The 13,773-nt window shown below is 40.9% G+C and overlaps 1 protein-coding gene and 1 long non-coding RNA gene across 2 annotated transcripts in view; one reads left to right on the plus strand and one right to left on the minus strand.

Annotated features, from left to right (window-relative positions):
- LOC115599883 overlaps positions 1–13,773 on the plus strand; it is a 94,031-nt gene that overhangs the window by 24,344 nt on the left and 55,914 nt on the right. The gene's annotated exons all lie outside the window — the stretch shown is intronic.
- PLCXD3 (phosphatidylinositol specific phospholipase C X domain containing 3) overlaps positions 8,087–13,773 on the minus strand; it is a 76,918-nt gene continuing 71,231 nt past the window's right edge. Inside the window, exon 3 of the mRNA XM_030467104.1 lies at positions 8,087–8,269. Coding sequence (XP_030322964.1) covers positions 8,113–8,269 — 157 coding nt within the window. The 3' untranslated portion in view covers positions 8,087–8,112. The remainder of the gene's footprint in view (positions 8,270–13,773) is intronic.

Consider the following 13,773-nt stretch of genomic DNA (forward strand, 5'->3'; position numbering starts at 1 on the left):
TTCAAAGCCCACCTCAATGCATTGCTATGTGACCTGATGTAGGTCATCCTGCTCTGGCAGGGTGGGGTGGGACTCAATGGTCTTTTAATGTCCCTTCCAATTCCTAACTTTCTGTGATTCTGTGATTCTATGTTCTGTGATTCCCCACAGTTTCTGCAAAAAAAAAGTTGTCCAAATGAGGTATTTTATAAACAATCAAATCCTTTTCTTTGTGTCATTCTTCTGTGAGCTACTATGGTTGTGTGAGGCTGTCATGACACACTGCTGCCCAAATTCCTTGGAGAGTGAGGCTCTGGAGCCAAATGCTTTGCTGGTATAGATAACCCAGTAGGGCCTAGGAAGCTGCACTAAGGACATGAGAAGTCTTGCAGCTGGTAAATGAAAGCCCAGATGCCTTAATAACCTGTTTGTATCCCCAGCCTGTGGGTATGGTATAGTATAGGAAGCAAGAAATGTTTGAAGTGAATACCCTTTACAGCTTCTAGGTTTCAGTGTATTACTGAATCCATTGGCACTGGATTTACAATACAATTATTTCAGTGGGAGAACTGCCTGAATCTCCATGAATCAGTCTAATCTCCCTGTGAGAGACTCCTGGCCCTTGCAACACCTGGTAGTGAGAAGTTTCTCAACATCTGTGTTTTAGGTTCTATGTCCAGAGAAGGCAATAAAGATGATCAGAGTGCTGGAGCACTTCTTCTATGTAGACAGGCTGAGAGTTGGAGTTGTTCAGACTACAGAAGGTTCTGGGGAGACCTTAGAGCACCTTCCAGTACCTGAAGGGGCTACAAGAAAGCTGTGAGGGACTTTTTACAAGGGCACAGAGTGATAGGACAAGGGGTAATGGCTTTAAACTCGAAGAGAGGAAATTTAGGTTAGACATTTGGAAGAAATTCTTTCCTGTGAGTGTGGTCAGACACTGGCACAGGTTGGCCAGGGAGCTTGTGAATGCCCCAACCCTGGAACAGTTCAAGGTCAGGTTTCATGGGGTTTGGAGCAACCTGTTCTAGTGGAAGGTGTCCCTGGACAGGCTGGGGGGTTGGGACTGGATGATATTTAAGGTCTCTTCCAGCCGAAATCATTCTATGACTCTATAGTTTTATGAAATTACTTTCCATAGATTTCAGTGTTGATACACACTTAATTTGGGATTCAGCATACTAAAAGGGTGAAAGCAAAACTAAAATTCCTTATCTAAGTCAGTTGTTTGTGAGATTTAAACTTGATTAAGATCACTTATTTAAGTTACTTTGAGACTGAGGGGGGATGTCATTAATGCTCACAAATATGGAAAAGGATGAGTGTCAGGAGGATGCAGCCAGGCTCTTCTCAGTGATGTCCAATGACAGAACAAGGGGTAACAGGTGCAAGCTGGAGCATAGGAAGTTATGCATAGACAAGAAAAAGCTCTTTCATTGTGAGGGTGACAGAGCACTGGAACAGGAGGTTGTGGAGTCTTCTTCTTTGGAGACATTCAAAACCTGCCTGAATGTGTTCCTGAGGAACCTACACTAGGTGATCCTGCTCTGGCAGGGGGGTTAGATTTGATCTTTTCAGGTTCCCACCAATCCCTAACATTCTGTGAACATAATAGTATGGCCTGGGTCTAACATCCAAGTCCATCTCGTATCACAGAACTGTGTTTAAGAAGCCTCCTACGTGCAAAGTCTTGAATGCAGCAATGAAGCCATAAATCCAGAATACAGGTACCAGAGCTTTATTAGATGTTTCACTGGATACAAAGAAATGGATTTCATATTACTCCTTTTCTTACATTAAATACACATTATAATAAAATTTCACATTTGCTATATAGAACTGTAGGCATTGTTTACACAACATTTATTGAAGTACCATTGACTGTATCCTAAAAAGAGAAGGTGCAGCTCTGTGAACCTTTGTGGGCACAACACACAGGGAGCTCCATGTCTGTGGTGTTACACAATCGTCCTTCCCACGGAAACAGAGAAAAGTCAATCAAATGCATTCATGCTCATTGAGAATAATAAGGCTTCTGTACAGTGACCCTGAACAGTGTCAGGAGGCAGTGTGGCAATAACATCCAAATCATCACCTACATGATCCTAAAGCTACTAATGACTGAATCAGTCAAAAATTTAACAGCTGTCCAGGCAAGCCCAGACATCTCTTATTTTAATTTTTAAATTTATATTTTTAGCCATGTTTGTTTTATTTTCAATAATAAGTACACATAAACCCAGGATTTTGCTTTAAGGATACCAGCTTCACAGCCAAGCTGTTTTCAGGTACTCAAGGAATTTCTCACAATCAAAGCTTCTTTGTAGAACCCAGAGCTGAGGGAAGAACCCAGTGCCTGTCATCTCACTGAAGAAAAAAGTACCTAGGGGTATGTCCATTTTAGGAGATATTCATGGGCATATCATCCAATTTGTTCTTAATTTGGAGTGAGAAAGTTTATAACTGATTCCTCACCAGCCAAGGTGAGGCCCATGTAAGAGGACATAAATAAATAGCTCTGAGTGTGGAGACAGATCATTCTGGGGCATTAGATGTAGGACACTGACACCTTTTAGCCCCATGCTTCACATCTTGTAAGAACTTGTGGATTGCTACAGTCTACTGTGGATGACAAGCCTATAGCACTCACTTTGAGCAGTGTTGCTCACAGCTGGCATTTGAAGAGATGTGTATACAGAAGGTGAGATAAGGAGCACAAGAGACAAAGGAGAAAAAAAGGAAAGATGCTGCACTGTAACTAGACAGCAGTAACAGAAGAGGGTCTGAAATAAGACCTCTGCCTTCCCTCCAGTCACTCTTCAGGTGGATCTGACTGAAGCTTACCTAACACCAAATAAACGTACTGCAGAGCAGACAAGCTCTTCTTAGTGTCTAACCAGCCAGGCATAAGGCAAATCCTTCCTGGGCTCCGTATGTCTTTCAGCATTACCACTAGTGTCAGGCAGAAACCATTAAGGGAGAGCTAGACTTGGCTGTGAGAATGGTAGAGAGGTCATGCCTGTGGGCAATGGATAGATTCCTAACCAGAGCACTAGGTCCTGACAGATGCTGTGACATTATTGCAGCTTTTTAAATAACAGCTGCCATGGCTCCTGAAAGCAAAATGCTGTATGTGGGCAAGCCAGGCCAGGCTGCTCAGCCTTTGACATTTATCATCTTTTGCATAAGTTTTTTTACAGTCCGACCTAGACAGGAGCAGAGTTCAAAGCTCTTCCTGCAAATTTACAGCTACGTTCCATCACTGACATGAGCAGTATTGCATAGCATCTAGGGACATCCCCAAAGCCAGAGTACCACCACCCTCCTTGCATGATTGTATCCCAGAAGAACTTTAGGCCATTCAATTACATGGTCTCCATTCCTACCGGCATTAGCAGGAGCTGTGTGTGCACAGAAGTGGTTTGATCTGTATCACACTAGAAACCATGTCTTTGCCACCTTGTACAATCAAGGTAACTGACCAGGCAAACATCCTACTCTTGAATTACCAATATCTAAGTGAGCTCCAAATAACTTCAAGTTTAACTCCTTAGTGCCGAAAGGTGACGGAGTCAGCCCTACGGACAATCCCCAATAACACTTGTAATCAGAACTGATAATCACAAGATTTAAACAAGATTATGCAAATGAATTAGGCAGGTTAAATAACTGCCTTTTTCCTTTAGGATTAACTATTTCATTGTACATTGTAGGCAATCCATACTCCCATATACATACACTCCTACAAAACAGCAGCACAGTAAAAACTACATAGATCACTGAACTCCAACATACTTGTAATCACTACATTGCACATACTATACATCATATTTTAATCTCACCATTGGGTTAACATATACAATTCAGAACACATTGACTGTATGTAACACAGAAGCTGCCACTGAGGTATGCCAAGTACATCATGTACACTATTAGCTTTTACTTCACTGAAAAGGACTGTAGAAGTTCTAAGTGGTGTTAACTGAACTACTGAAATCACCAAACAGCCTACTCAGTTGCTAATAGCTAATGCTCCACATACTATACTCAGAATAAACAGCACTGGAACTATGTTTTCAGGGCACTCCACTTTTTTATATTGTAGAATTAATCTCCACAGTTTTAAATTTCCTTTGCAACACAGCATATACTTACTATACACTGAGTATCTGCTCCCTCTCATCCCAGGGTAAAACTTCAGTAACTGTTCCGAAGCTAGCAGAAATGGCCTAGATTTGTACCAGTATGACAGACTTAGATCAGCATACAGGATCACACATTCCCTCTCACACACATATGTGTATATGTATATATATATATATATATGTGTGTGTGTGTGCACACACATATATATATATAAACACACATGTGTGTATTTAAATGAATGGCTTGAAATGGCAGGCCCTACAAAACCAGTAATGTCACCTGCAGCAAGTGAATGCAAATAACCCACTGATTTTAAAACTGGGCTCCTGTGGTCTGATTCTCATCTCACCCTCTCCACACAAGGCAGGAATCAAACCGCAGGACCACCTGCTCTTTGGTCCAAATCACTGCACGTTGGATCAGTACCAACAAAGACATCTCAGCTCATGTAAACTGAAGAATGGAGCCAGGCAGGTTTATACCAACTATGGCTAAGCCTGTGTCCAAGCCTGTGTCCTGCAGCACACTCATAGTTTTCCAAGTATGACTGAAAAGAAAGGATGAAGTAATCATGCAAGATGTCAGAAAACAATACGACTTGATTTGTATACAATAAATACAATAAGAGGGAAAACAAGTACAACAATAAAAAATATGTTTTGGTGGAGAATGACATGACAGTTTGTGTAAACAGATGCTTATGGAGATCAATAGTGTAGACAAGAATTTTTCTTTTGATGGGCTGATTACAGTCCCCTAACTTCCCATGCCAGACTCCTCATAATACATGTGCAAGTACCTCCCAGACAAGTCGGATCAGACAGGTCATCTGACCCAACTCCACAAGCAAATTTCTGGTTGAAATAATAAGAGTTTTAGCTGCACAGGGGTGGCAAAACTGGGCTCTCAGATGGTCCAGTTGTGCTGCATAGTCCCTTCTGGCTTCTTGTTTTCTTGCAAGATGTCCCAAACAGTGTCAATAGGGAGTGCATTCCTATCAGGACAGTTTGTTTACAGTTTTGGGGCCTTGCAGATGAAATCCCCGGAAAAGCGTGGATAGCATGATCCCCTCCCACACTTTTTTGTTTTCATAATTAAGGCAAGTTTGTTTACATTTCCCTAACAAAGTGCTGTGCTTTCTCAGCAGAAAGGAGATTGACAACTAAATGAAAACATGTATTTTCTGACCCAATGTAGCATATTGTGAAGATTTTTTTTCCCCCATTAATGGAGAAACTATATGATTTGTCTATTATCCTTCCTGGCAGAGGTGGTTTGTTTTTTTGGTTTTTTTTTTTTTGTTTTTTTGTTTTGTTTTTTGTTTTTTTTTTTTTTTTTTTTTTTTTTTTCCTGCACCCAAACAACAATTAGAATAAAACTGACACTAAGCAAATATTTCATAACAATGCAAAACAAGCTCAAGATAGCTCCATTCATATTTACAGGCACACACATATTTTTCTTAAATACAGCAGAACAGCTGCTTTGAGCACACCTCTGGGTAAGCATAAGCTCAGTGTGGTGTGTGTTTGTATGTGTGTGTGTTCAGTGGGGGATCCCAGAAGGAACTCAGTGTTGTTGGTGCTCTGAGATTCAGCAGAATTTCAGTAAGAAACCAAAGGAAAAAAACTATATATTGTTCCTCCCATGGGTTCAGATTACTTCACTACATTTAAATAATAGGTTAACCCTGTTGACTACACTTAAATAGAGGAATGATGGCAGGGATAATCTGGAAGCAAACAAATCCAGCTAGACAGAAAAATGAAAAGAGCATTTCACTCCACATTGCCAATAAATAAGCAGACATTTCAATGTTTCTTTGTGGGACACCCACATATGGTGGGTTACAAAAAAATATGCTCAAGTTTTGGTTTTGTGTCTTGCACAAATTTTTGCCTGAAGAGCCTGTGAAACCAGGAAAAAATGTGCATCAACCCACCCCATTTCTTGCTTGGACATGGATGAAAGCACTACAGACTCCACCCCTTGTTCAATGTAAATACGGGCTCTGTGTGTGTCTTGGTAAATTTTTGGAGTAGTTTGAGTAAAGTTTTCATAATATAAGAAACCTAACTGGCTTCAATCACAGGTTTCACTGGGGATCTTACAGTCCCAAACTGTGCAGGAAAAACTGCATTATAATTTTGTAACAACTGCACTGTGTTTTCTAACAAAATTTATAATAGTCCAGTGTCCAGAAAGCAGAATATCATTATGCAGGTGTGCATGGATGTCTCTGAATCATATACATACATTTAAATGTGTCTTTATAGTACACATACACTTAAATATTTCTTCACAGTACACACACATTTTTTCCAAGGCATCCTCTCAGTACAAAATAGCAGCAAGTGTTCCTTTTATTCCATCTCTTCCTGAACTAAAAATGTTGAAGAAACCCCTATAGCCCCCCTCCTCTTAATCTACATGTTTGATAAGACCATTTTTGTTTTTATAAGCTCTGATGGTACATGATAGTCCTTATTTTCTGATAGAAAAAAGAAAATGACTGTATGATATCTCTCTCTCTTCTCACATTCTAGTAACATCAATGGAAACTTGACCTTAATCTTATTCCATAAAACACTGCAATATTTCAAAGAACATTTTCACTGTAGGACATGATAGCATCTATTCTTTTGCACAAATGACAAGTTTGCTTGCCAAAGTTGTGTGCCTGTGCCTTGATGTATCCAGAAAACTGATTGTATTGTATCCACTCAGGTGTCATAGAGTGGCAATGCTTGTGTTTTGTAACTCATGCAGTTTCCCATGTACTTGAGCTTTATGTATGTTTCATTGGAAGCAGAACGGGATCAGCAATTCCACTGCCAGAACAGTGCCATTCAGTAGACTTCCGAGCCTGTGTTATGGAGTATTACACCCTACAAACAATTTAGGAACTATACAGTGCTCTTTATTAGCTAGAAATTTAACTACTATGCTCTTTGGTAGAGCCATTTTTCACTGATGAAACTGGCACTGATTTTTTTTTTTTTTTAATCAGCAGAGAAGTGTTGTGTTAGTAGCTACCTTAGAGAGAAGCCTGGACTATTTTTTTAAAATGCGGTTTTAGTCCTGCAGGAAGCAGGTTTCCCCTATGGGACAGAATTTACTGACCTTAAAGTACACACAGTTTATTTATCCTGTGTTCAATCCATGCTAAATACAGGAAATTTTCCTACTGTATTCTGTGGATGTTGGATCTGGTGCTTAGAAAAGATTAACCTTGGGAGGGAGTGATGCTCCAAGCTGGCCTAACTTTGTTCCTCATACAACCAGTTAAAAAATGCACTGGCAGCTCCTAGCACAGAGTTTGGCCAGTGCCACACATCTGCTGACTCACCTGGGACAGAGGCATTGGAAAAGCCCATTTTGCAAATGAAAAGCAAGCAGGATTTAATCCATGCTCCATGGAAAATACAAAACACATCACATTTACTGTCTACTGATTATGTATGTGTTAGAGGCAGGACTTTGGATTTATTTCACAAAGGCATTTAAACCTGTACCTCACTGATAAATATAATCACTTAAACCACCTAATAAATGACATGTAGCAACTTAAAATTTTCAGGTCAGATGTCCTGTCCTTAGTGTCTTGGTGTAATGCTCACACCAGGAAACCTGCTGTGGGCAGGCAGAGGGCAATATACACCCTATAGCTCCAAAAGCAGCAAATTTCCTGGCACTGTTCCTAACCATAGAAGACACAACATGAATCACAATTGGTACGTCACAGAAAAAATGTAAATGGCCTCCTTTTATCAAACACTGTAAACATATGTAGTTTTACTCTTCACATGAAACACAAATGTAAAAAATGATCATAATTGATTAAAACATTTCCCTTATGTCCATCCACTGAAGCCCTAAACACTTCAATGTGTTACAGAAAGATCAGCCTTTTACAAGATAATTCTTTTAAAATGCAAATTTTTTTTAAATTCAATTTTATGCATCAACCCACAAATTATAGTACTATCAAGTAGTGTCATCTTCACCTTCATCCAGGGCATAGTTGAGCTTAATGACTGTGCTGACAAAGTCACCAAGCTCCACAAAATCTGCTGTGATAATATTCACACCACTTTCTCCTGGTTTCTGTGTTCGGATCCACTGCATCATGGCAGGAAGAGCCCTAAAGAGAAACAGAAAGAATAATTATTCATAAAGCAGTGAGACAAATGCATCAAGGCAAGATTTCCAACACTGGCTCCAACTACTTGGTTTCTAATGGAACTGTGTAGGAAAGGACACAGGTTACTGCTCAGGCTTTCTGGAAACTCTTATTTTTTTATTTTCATTCTCTGCGGAAATAATATGTTGATTGTATTTCAGCTTCTCAGTAGAGAAGAATAAAAGGAAGACCATATGGGCTCACAGTTACTACTGATCTTGCCTGGGTGCAAGGCCATGAACCTTTGCAATATCATCTAGCCATACGACCCCATGGGAATTTTTTATGGAAAAAGAAGTAATAGACAACTCAAGAATTTGCAAAGAATGCTTGATACATTCAAAGAAATACTAGAAAACAATATTTTGGGTCACACAGGAGCATAAACTGAATACCCTTTCTTTCCATTATTAAGATGAATTATAGTGGCCAGTAATGGAAATAAAAACACTGCCATTGTATGTCATTGTAACTCTTTTCCAAGATGGCATATTTTATTATGTCAGACCCTTAGTACAGGAACATTGGGGTGTAAAATTGTCTACCAAACTGTGTTTGTGAGTACAAAGAAATTTTTCTGACACCATGAAAATATAAATGAACAATAAAAAGAAATAAGGAAAATAAACATCTCCCCAGTCCTGCTGAGGAAGTCAAGCAGCAAGATCCATTTTTCAGAAGACAGAAGTTAACAGCATTCCAAGAAAATAAGGTACAGATTGTTCAGAGAAAATTAACTTTTAAAAGAGAAGGTATTTTTCAGAGGACAGGTAATTGACCATTGGAACTAACTCCCAAAGACTTTGACAAGGTCTGCAGCACTTGGGAGTCTTTAAATCAACTCCAAAAATATACTCTTGGTCAACCTCGGGCTGCTGAGTTAAATAAAAGAACCTACAGACTGGGCAGGGCCACAGTCAGTTTAGATTAACAACATGTTCTCCCTTTTCTCTAAAATCTGTAAATCTGTCATTCCACCTTAGTCAACATGTTGTACAGCCTCTTTCAGAGAGGCAAGGAACCTGTAAAATGTCAGTCTGACAGTAACTTAAATCAAGCTGAACATGCTGAACCTAAAAGCTTTAGAAAAACAGATCTAAAGAAAACATAACTACTGGCAGACACTGATAGTACTTCTCAGTGGCTACCAGAATCAGCCATTTAAAAAAACAACTTAGTACTGAAAAAAACACAACCAGTTATAACTAGCCCCCTCTGTGATTTTACTGGAGTATGCATGACACTGAGGTTTTGCTTCTGAAAAATGTACTTAAATTCATCATAAGATCCATGTTTTATCCCAGCAACACATTTTATCACTGTCATTTATTCAATATGGCTGACGTATATGTATGTGTGCACACCTGCCCGTAAATCTGAGCTTAAGCACTCTGCTATATAAGTACCCAGACAGCATTTTTTGATGTAAGTTTATTCAATCCTGAAAAGCACTCCCTGGAACTGTAACAGGCACAGGTCAGGTGTTACATACTCAGCAATGTGTTGACTGCTTGCATAACATCTGTGAGAAAGCAGAACCATGACAGACCTCAGCATTACAGCACAGACCATCAAGCTGATAAAAGGCAGCTCAGAGCAGTTGAAAAATCCACTGCATCTTCACATGCAATAGATAGTGTTGAACACTGGACAAAGACACAAGGAACTGAACTTCTAAGGTGGCAATATGTTGCCTTTGCCTTTAATACCATGCTGTTTAAGCTTAGAAAGTTTCAGGTTTAAAGAGGAATTGATTGACAGTAGGCAGCAATGGATTTTTTCTTCCTTCCTTTCATCTGCTTAAGTTGATACCCTTGATATTCTACTACCCCCTTGAGGCACAATTAACTTGTGGTGTCCTTTATTTGTTCTGAAGATGGTTCTGATGTACTTTTGTCTTTAGACAATATAGTCTGCTGTCTATACACTTAGCCATATAGTATGAAATACTGTTTTCTTTCTCCTAGTCTTTGTATTAAGCCAGCCTTTAACAGATAGTCATACCGTCTTTCAATTAGTGATCTATCTTAAACTTGGTTTTCCATGCCATTTCATCTCCAGTGAGGCTTAGCAGGGTTATTTACACTTTACTGCTATTTGACAAAGGACACAGCTGCATGAACCTTTGCTCACATGCAAATTAGGTAAAGTCACAGCAATATTTTTTTCATGAAACTGTGTGTTTTGACTCAGTCAAAAAGTGAATGAGCTCTTTCAAGGAACACATTCCTTTAAAACAACCCACCTGAACAAAAGATTCCAGTAACCTGAAAGAACTGATCTAGGCTATGCAACTCTTGTTTATGATAAAAATTAATATGAACCCCCATACAGACCATATTCCTCCCAAAGTACAATCTTTCAAGTGGATTACATCCATGACTAAGAAACTACACATTGCTCCGTTTTGTACAAGTATCTCACAATAATTACTAGAATGAACCTGCCTTAATATTAATCAGGATGCCTTTGTGATAGAAGCACAAACCTTGTTCTCTCTTCCTCCTAATTTCCAGTCTTTGCATGACTCAAACTAGCAATTGTTCTCATTAAGTTTTTTTAGTCAAAGGAACACAAACCATGCTGTGTGGCAGCCACCTCCATGACTGTGCTCACAAAAACCCAGTATGCACCATGGCTTTCACAGATCCTCTTGCAATGTGGAGAAATTATGTTGTGCATGAGCATGTGAAACCTCACAGCTTGCAAACACTGATAGCACCACTGCCCATGTGTCAGGCAGATCCTGGTTCTCCTGTGCTTAAAGGTCTCACAGAAGTTCTAGTACCATTGGTACCAACCAGCAAGGGTTGAGAACAGCCCTAGCATGTGAGTATGGGCCACACATTTAGATACTCACTCAAGATTAGTAATCTCTACTGCTACCTGCTAACTATAGCAGTGCAGTCATACTGTAACAACATCCACAGCTCCATTGTGTTGGTGTAATGGGTTTTCCTAATAAAACAGGGTCATGTTTGTAATTAAAACATCTATGGCAGTATTGAAAATGCATGCAGGGCAAGTTCTAGCACTCTTGAGGGGGAACTCAGGTCTTTTGGACCTCCTGTGCTTCAGCTGTCACCTCGGTAAATAATGTAGTGAAAGCTGCATGAGTCGATCAGAAGTCCTCCTGATCAGTTTGAGGTTCCAGAACCATGAGCAAATTTTTAGAAGGGCATACAAGATGAAAAGTCGTATGTTGATGTGTGACAAAAAAAGACCCAGGCAGCTGCAAAAGCTGAGAGATGCAGGACACTGTCAGCCCTTAAACTCACTGAAGTCATCAGAGTCCCACACCTGTGAAATCCAGCCCTGGCACCCACAGTCCCAGTTCTTGGAAGAAATCAATTCCAACTCTTAAGGATTGAAAAGTCACCATTTAACACTGAGACACACACACACACAGAAGGGTGCTGCGTGCCTTAGCACAGAGACTGAGAGGAGGGAAGGTGCGTGCCTCAGCAAAACCTGTGTGGGGAGGAAGAGTGGAGTCTCTCCCTCTCATCCCACTACCTAAGGCACTGTTTTCATCCTCCTGCAGCTCCCCTACCCTGGGCTGGGGATGGCCAGATCCAATACTGCCAGATCAGTGCAGCTCTGTCCCACAAACCAGCATCTGAAGTCAATTCTTTCCATGTGTCCAGCAGTAAAGGAGAGCTAGTGGTACAACCAGGGCAGGGAGGTGAAAGCCACAAGACTCAGGGGCTCAAGCATTGGTGGAGAAAGAGAAGAATTCCACGTAACTTGGGTTTGACTGTGGACTGGGATCAGTAATCTGGGAGAATTTTTTTCTGTGGAATGTATCATTTATTTGCACAGTCTGAGAGCTAGGAGGTACCAGACTACTCCCTCTCAAGTCAAGGAGGGTGAGAGAGCAGGGGTTGAAAGCATTGTGACAGGACATAACATGGAAGGACATGCAAGAAGTTGTGGGAAGGGCCATGGTCCAGTCCCAATCCACTCCTGCACCCCAGAACCACTGGCCAGATCCACCCAGCAGCCTCATTGACTGTGTCTTAGTGTGTCAGAGAAATGTTGGTGATGTCCATCTCACCCCAGCAATGCCCAGTGCAGAACGCCACACAGACCACTACTTTGTACAATGCAAACCTACCCTGTACTTTAAGCTCAAACCTGAGGGGTGGCATCCCAAGGAGGAGGCTCAGAGTTAACAATCTTCAAAAAGATACAGTGAGAAACAGCTTCCAGGTAAAACTTCAAGCTAGACATTTAGATCATCCCATAGATCCCTCTCTTGAAGCACTTTGGCAACACATTAAAAATAGCATCCTGCAGTCCTCTGAAGAATCCCTAGGGTTCTCCTCAAAGAAAAACAAAGACTGGTTTGATGAAAACAACCAAGAGATGCAAGAATTGTTGAAAAAGAAGAGAACCACTCCCCAAGCTCCTTGCTCAGCCATCTTGCCATGGAAGAAAAGCAGCCTTTCATCTTGCATGCAGTAAGCTCCAACAGAAACTTTGAGACATCCAGAACAAGTGGTGGACCAACTTAGCAGAAAAGACTGAACTATGCACAGCTAGGGGTGACCACAGAGGGCTCTATGAAGTGCTGAAAGCACTGTATGGATCCACACACCAGGTCTAAGCCCCCTGCTCAATGCAAATGGTCAAATGCCTCAGACAGATAAAACCTCCATCCTGAACCGATGGTCTGAACATTTTCAGACTGTCTTCAGTGCCCAGCTGTGTAGTCCAAGGCTCAGCAATTCAGCACCTTACACAACAACTGGTGAAAACTGAATTGGACATAGCCCCTGCTTTGAGAGAGACTCTTAAGATTATAAAGCAACTGAAAACTGGCAAGGCAGCTGGGGTTGATGGAATCCCATCTGAACTACGGAAGCATGGAGGCCAAGCACTTCATGCTAAATTTCACAAGTTCCTTGTGAGCTGCTGGGAACAAGACAAATTACCATCAGATCTCTGTGATGCAGTCATCATCACCCTGTACATGAAGAAAGGAGAAAAGTCAAACTTCTCCAACTACCAAGGTATAACTCTGCTCTCCATTGCTGTAAAAATCCTTGCAAGAATACTTTTGAACAGATTAGCACCTACTGTAGCAGAGCAAGTTCTATTTGAAAGCCAGTCTGGTTTCAGAGCCCATAGGAGTACCACAGACATGGTATTTGTTCTCAGACAACTGCAAGAAAAGTGCAGGGAACACAACAAAGGTCTACGTGACATTAATTGACCTCACTAAAGCTTTTGACACTGAGTAGAAAGGGCCTGTGGCAAATCTTGGAACGATTAGGATGGTGCCCCAAGTTCCTCAAAATGACCGTCCCGCTACATGAGGATCAGCAGGGCCACGTCAGATATGGTAATGCACTCTCTGAATCCTTCCCAATAATCAATGGTGTGAAACAAGGCTGTGTTCTCACACCCACTCTACTCACAATCTGCTTCAGCACGATGCTCCAAAGGGCCATGGCAGACCT

This window comes from Calypte anna, chromosome Z, assembly GCF_003957555.1.
Source record: "Calypte anna isolate BGI_N300 chromosome Z, bCalAnn1_v1.p, whole genome shotgun sequence".
Taxonomy (NCBI): Eukaryota; Metazoa; Chordata; class Aves; order Apodiformes; family Trochilidae; genus Calypte; species Calypte anna.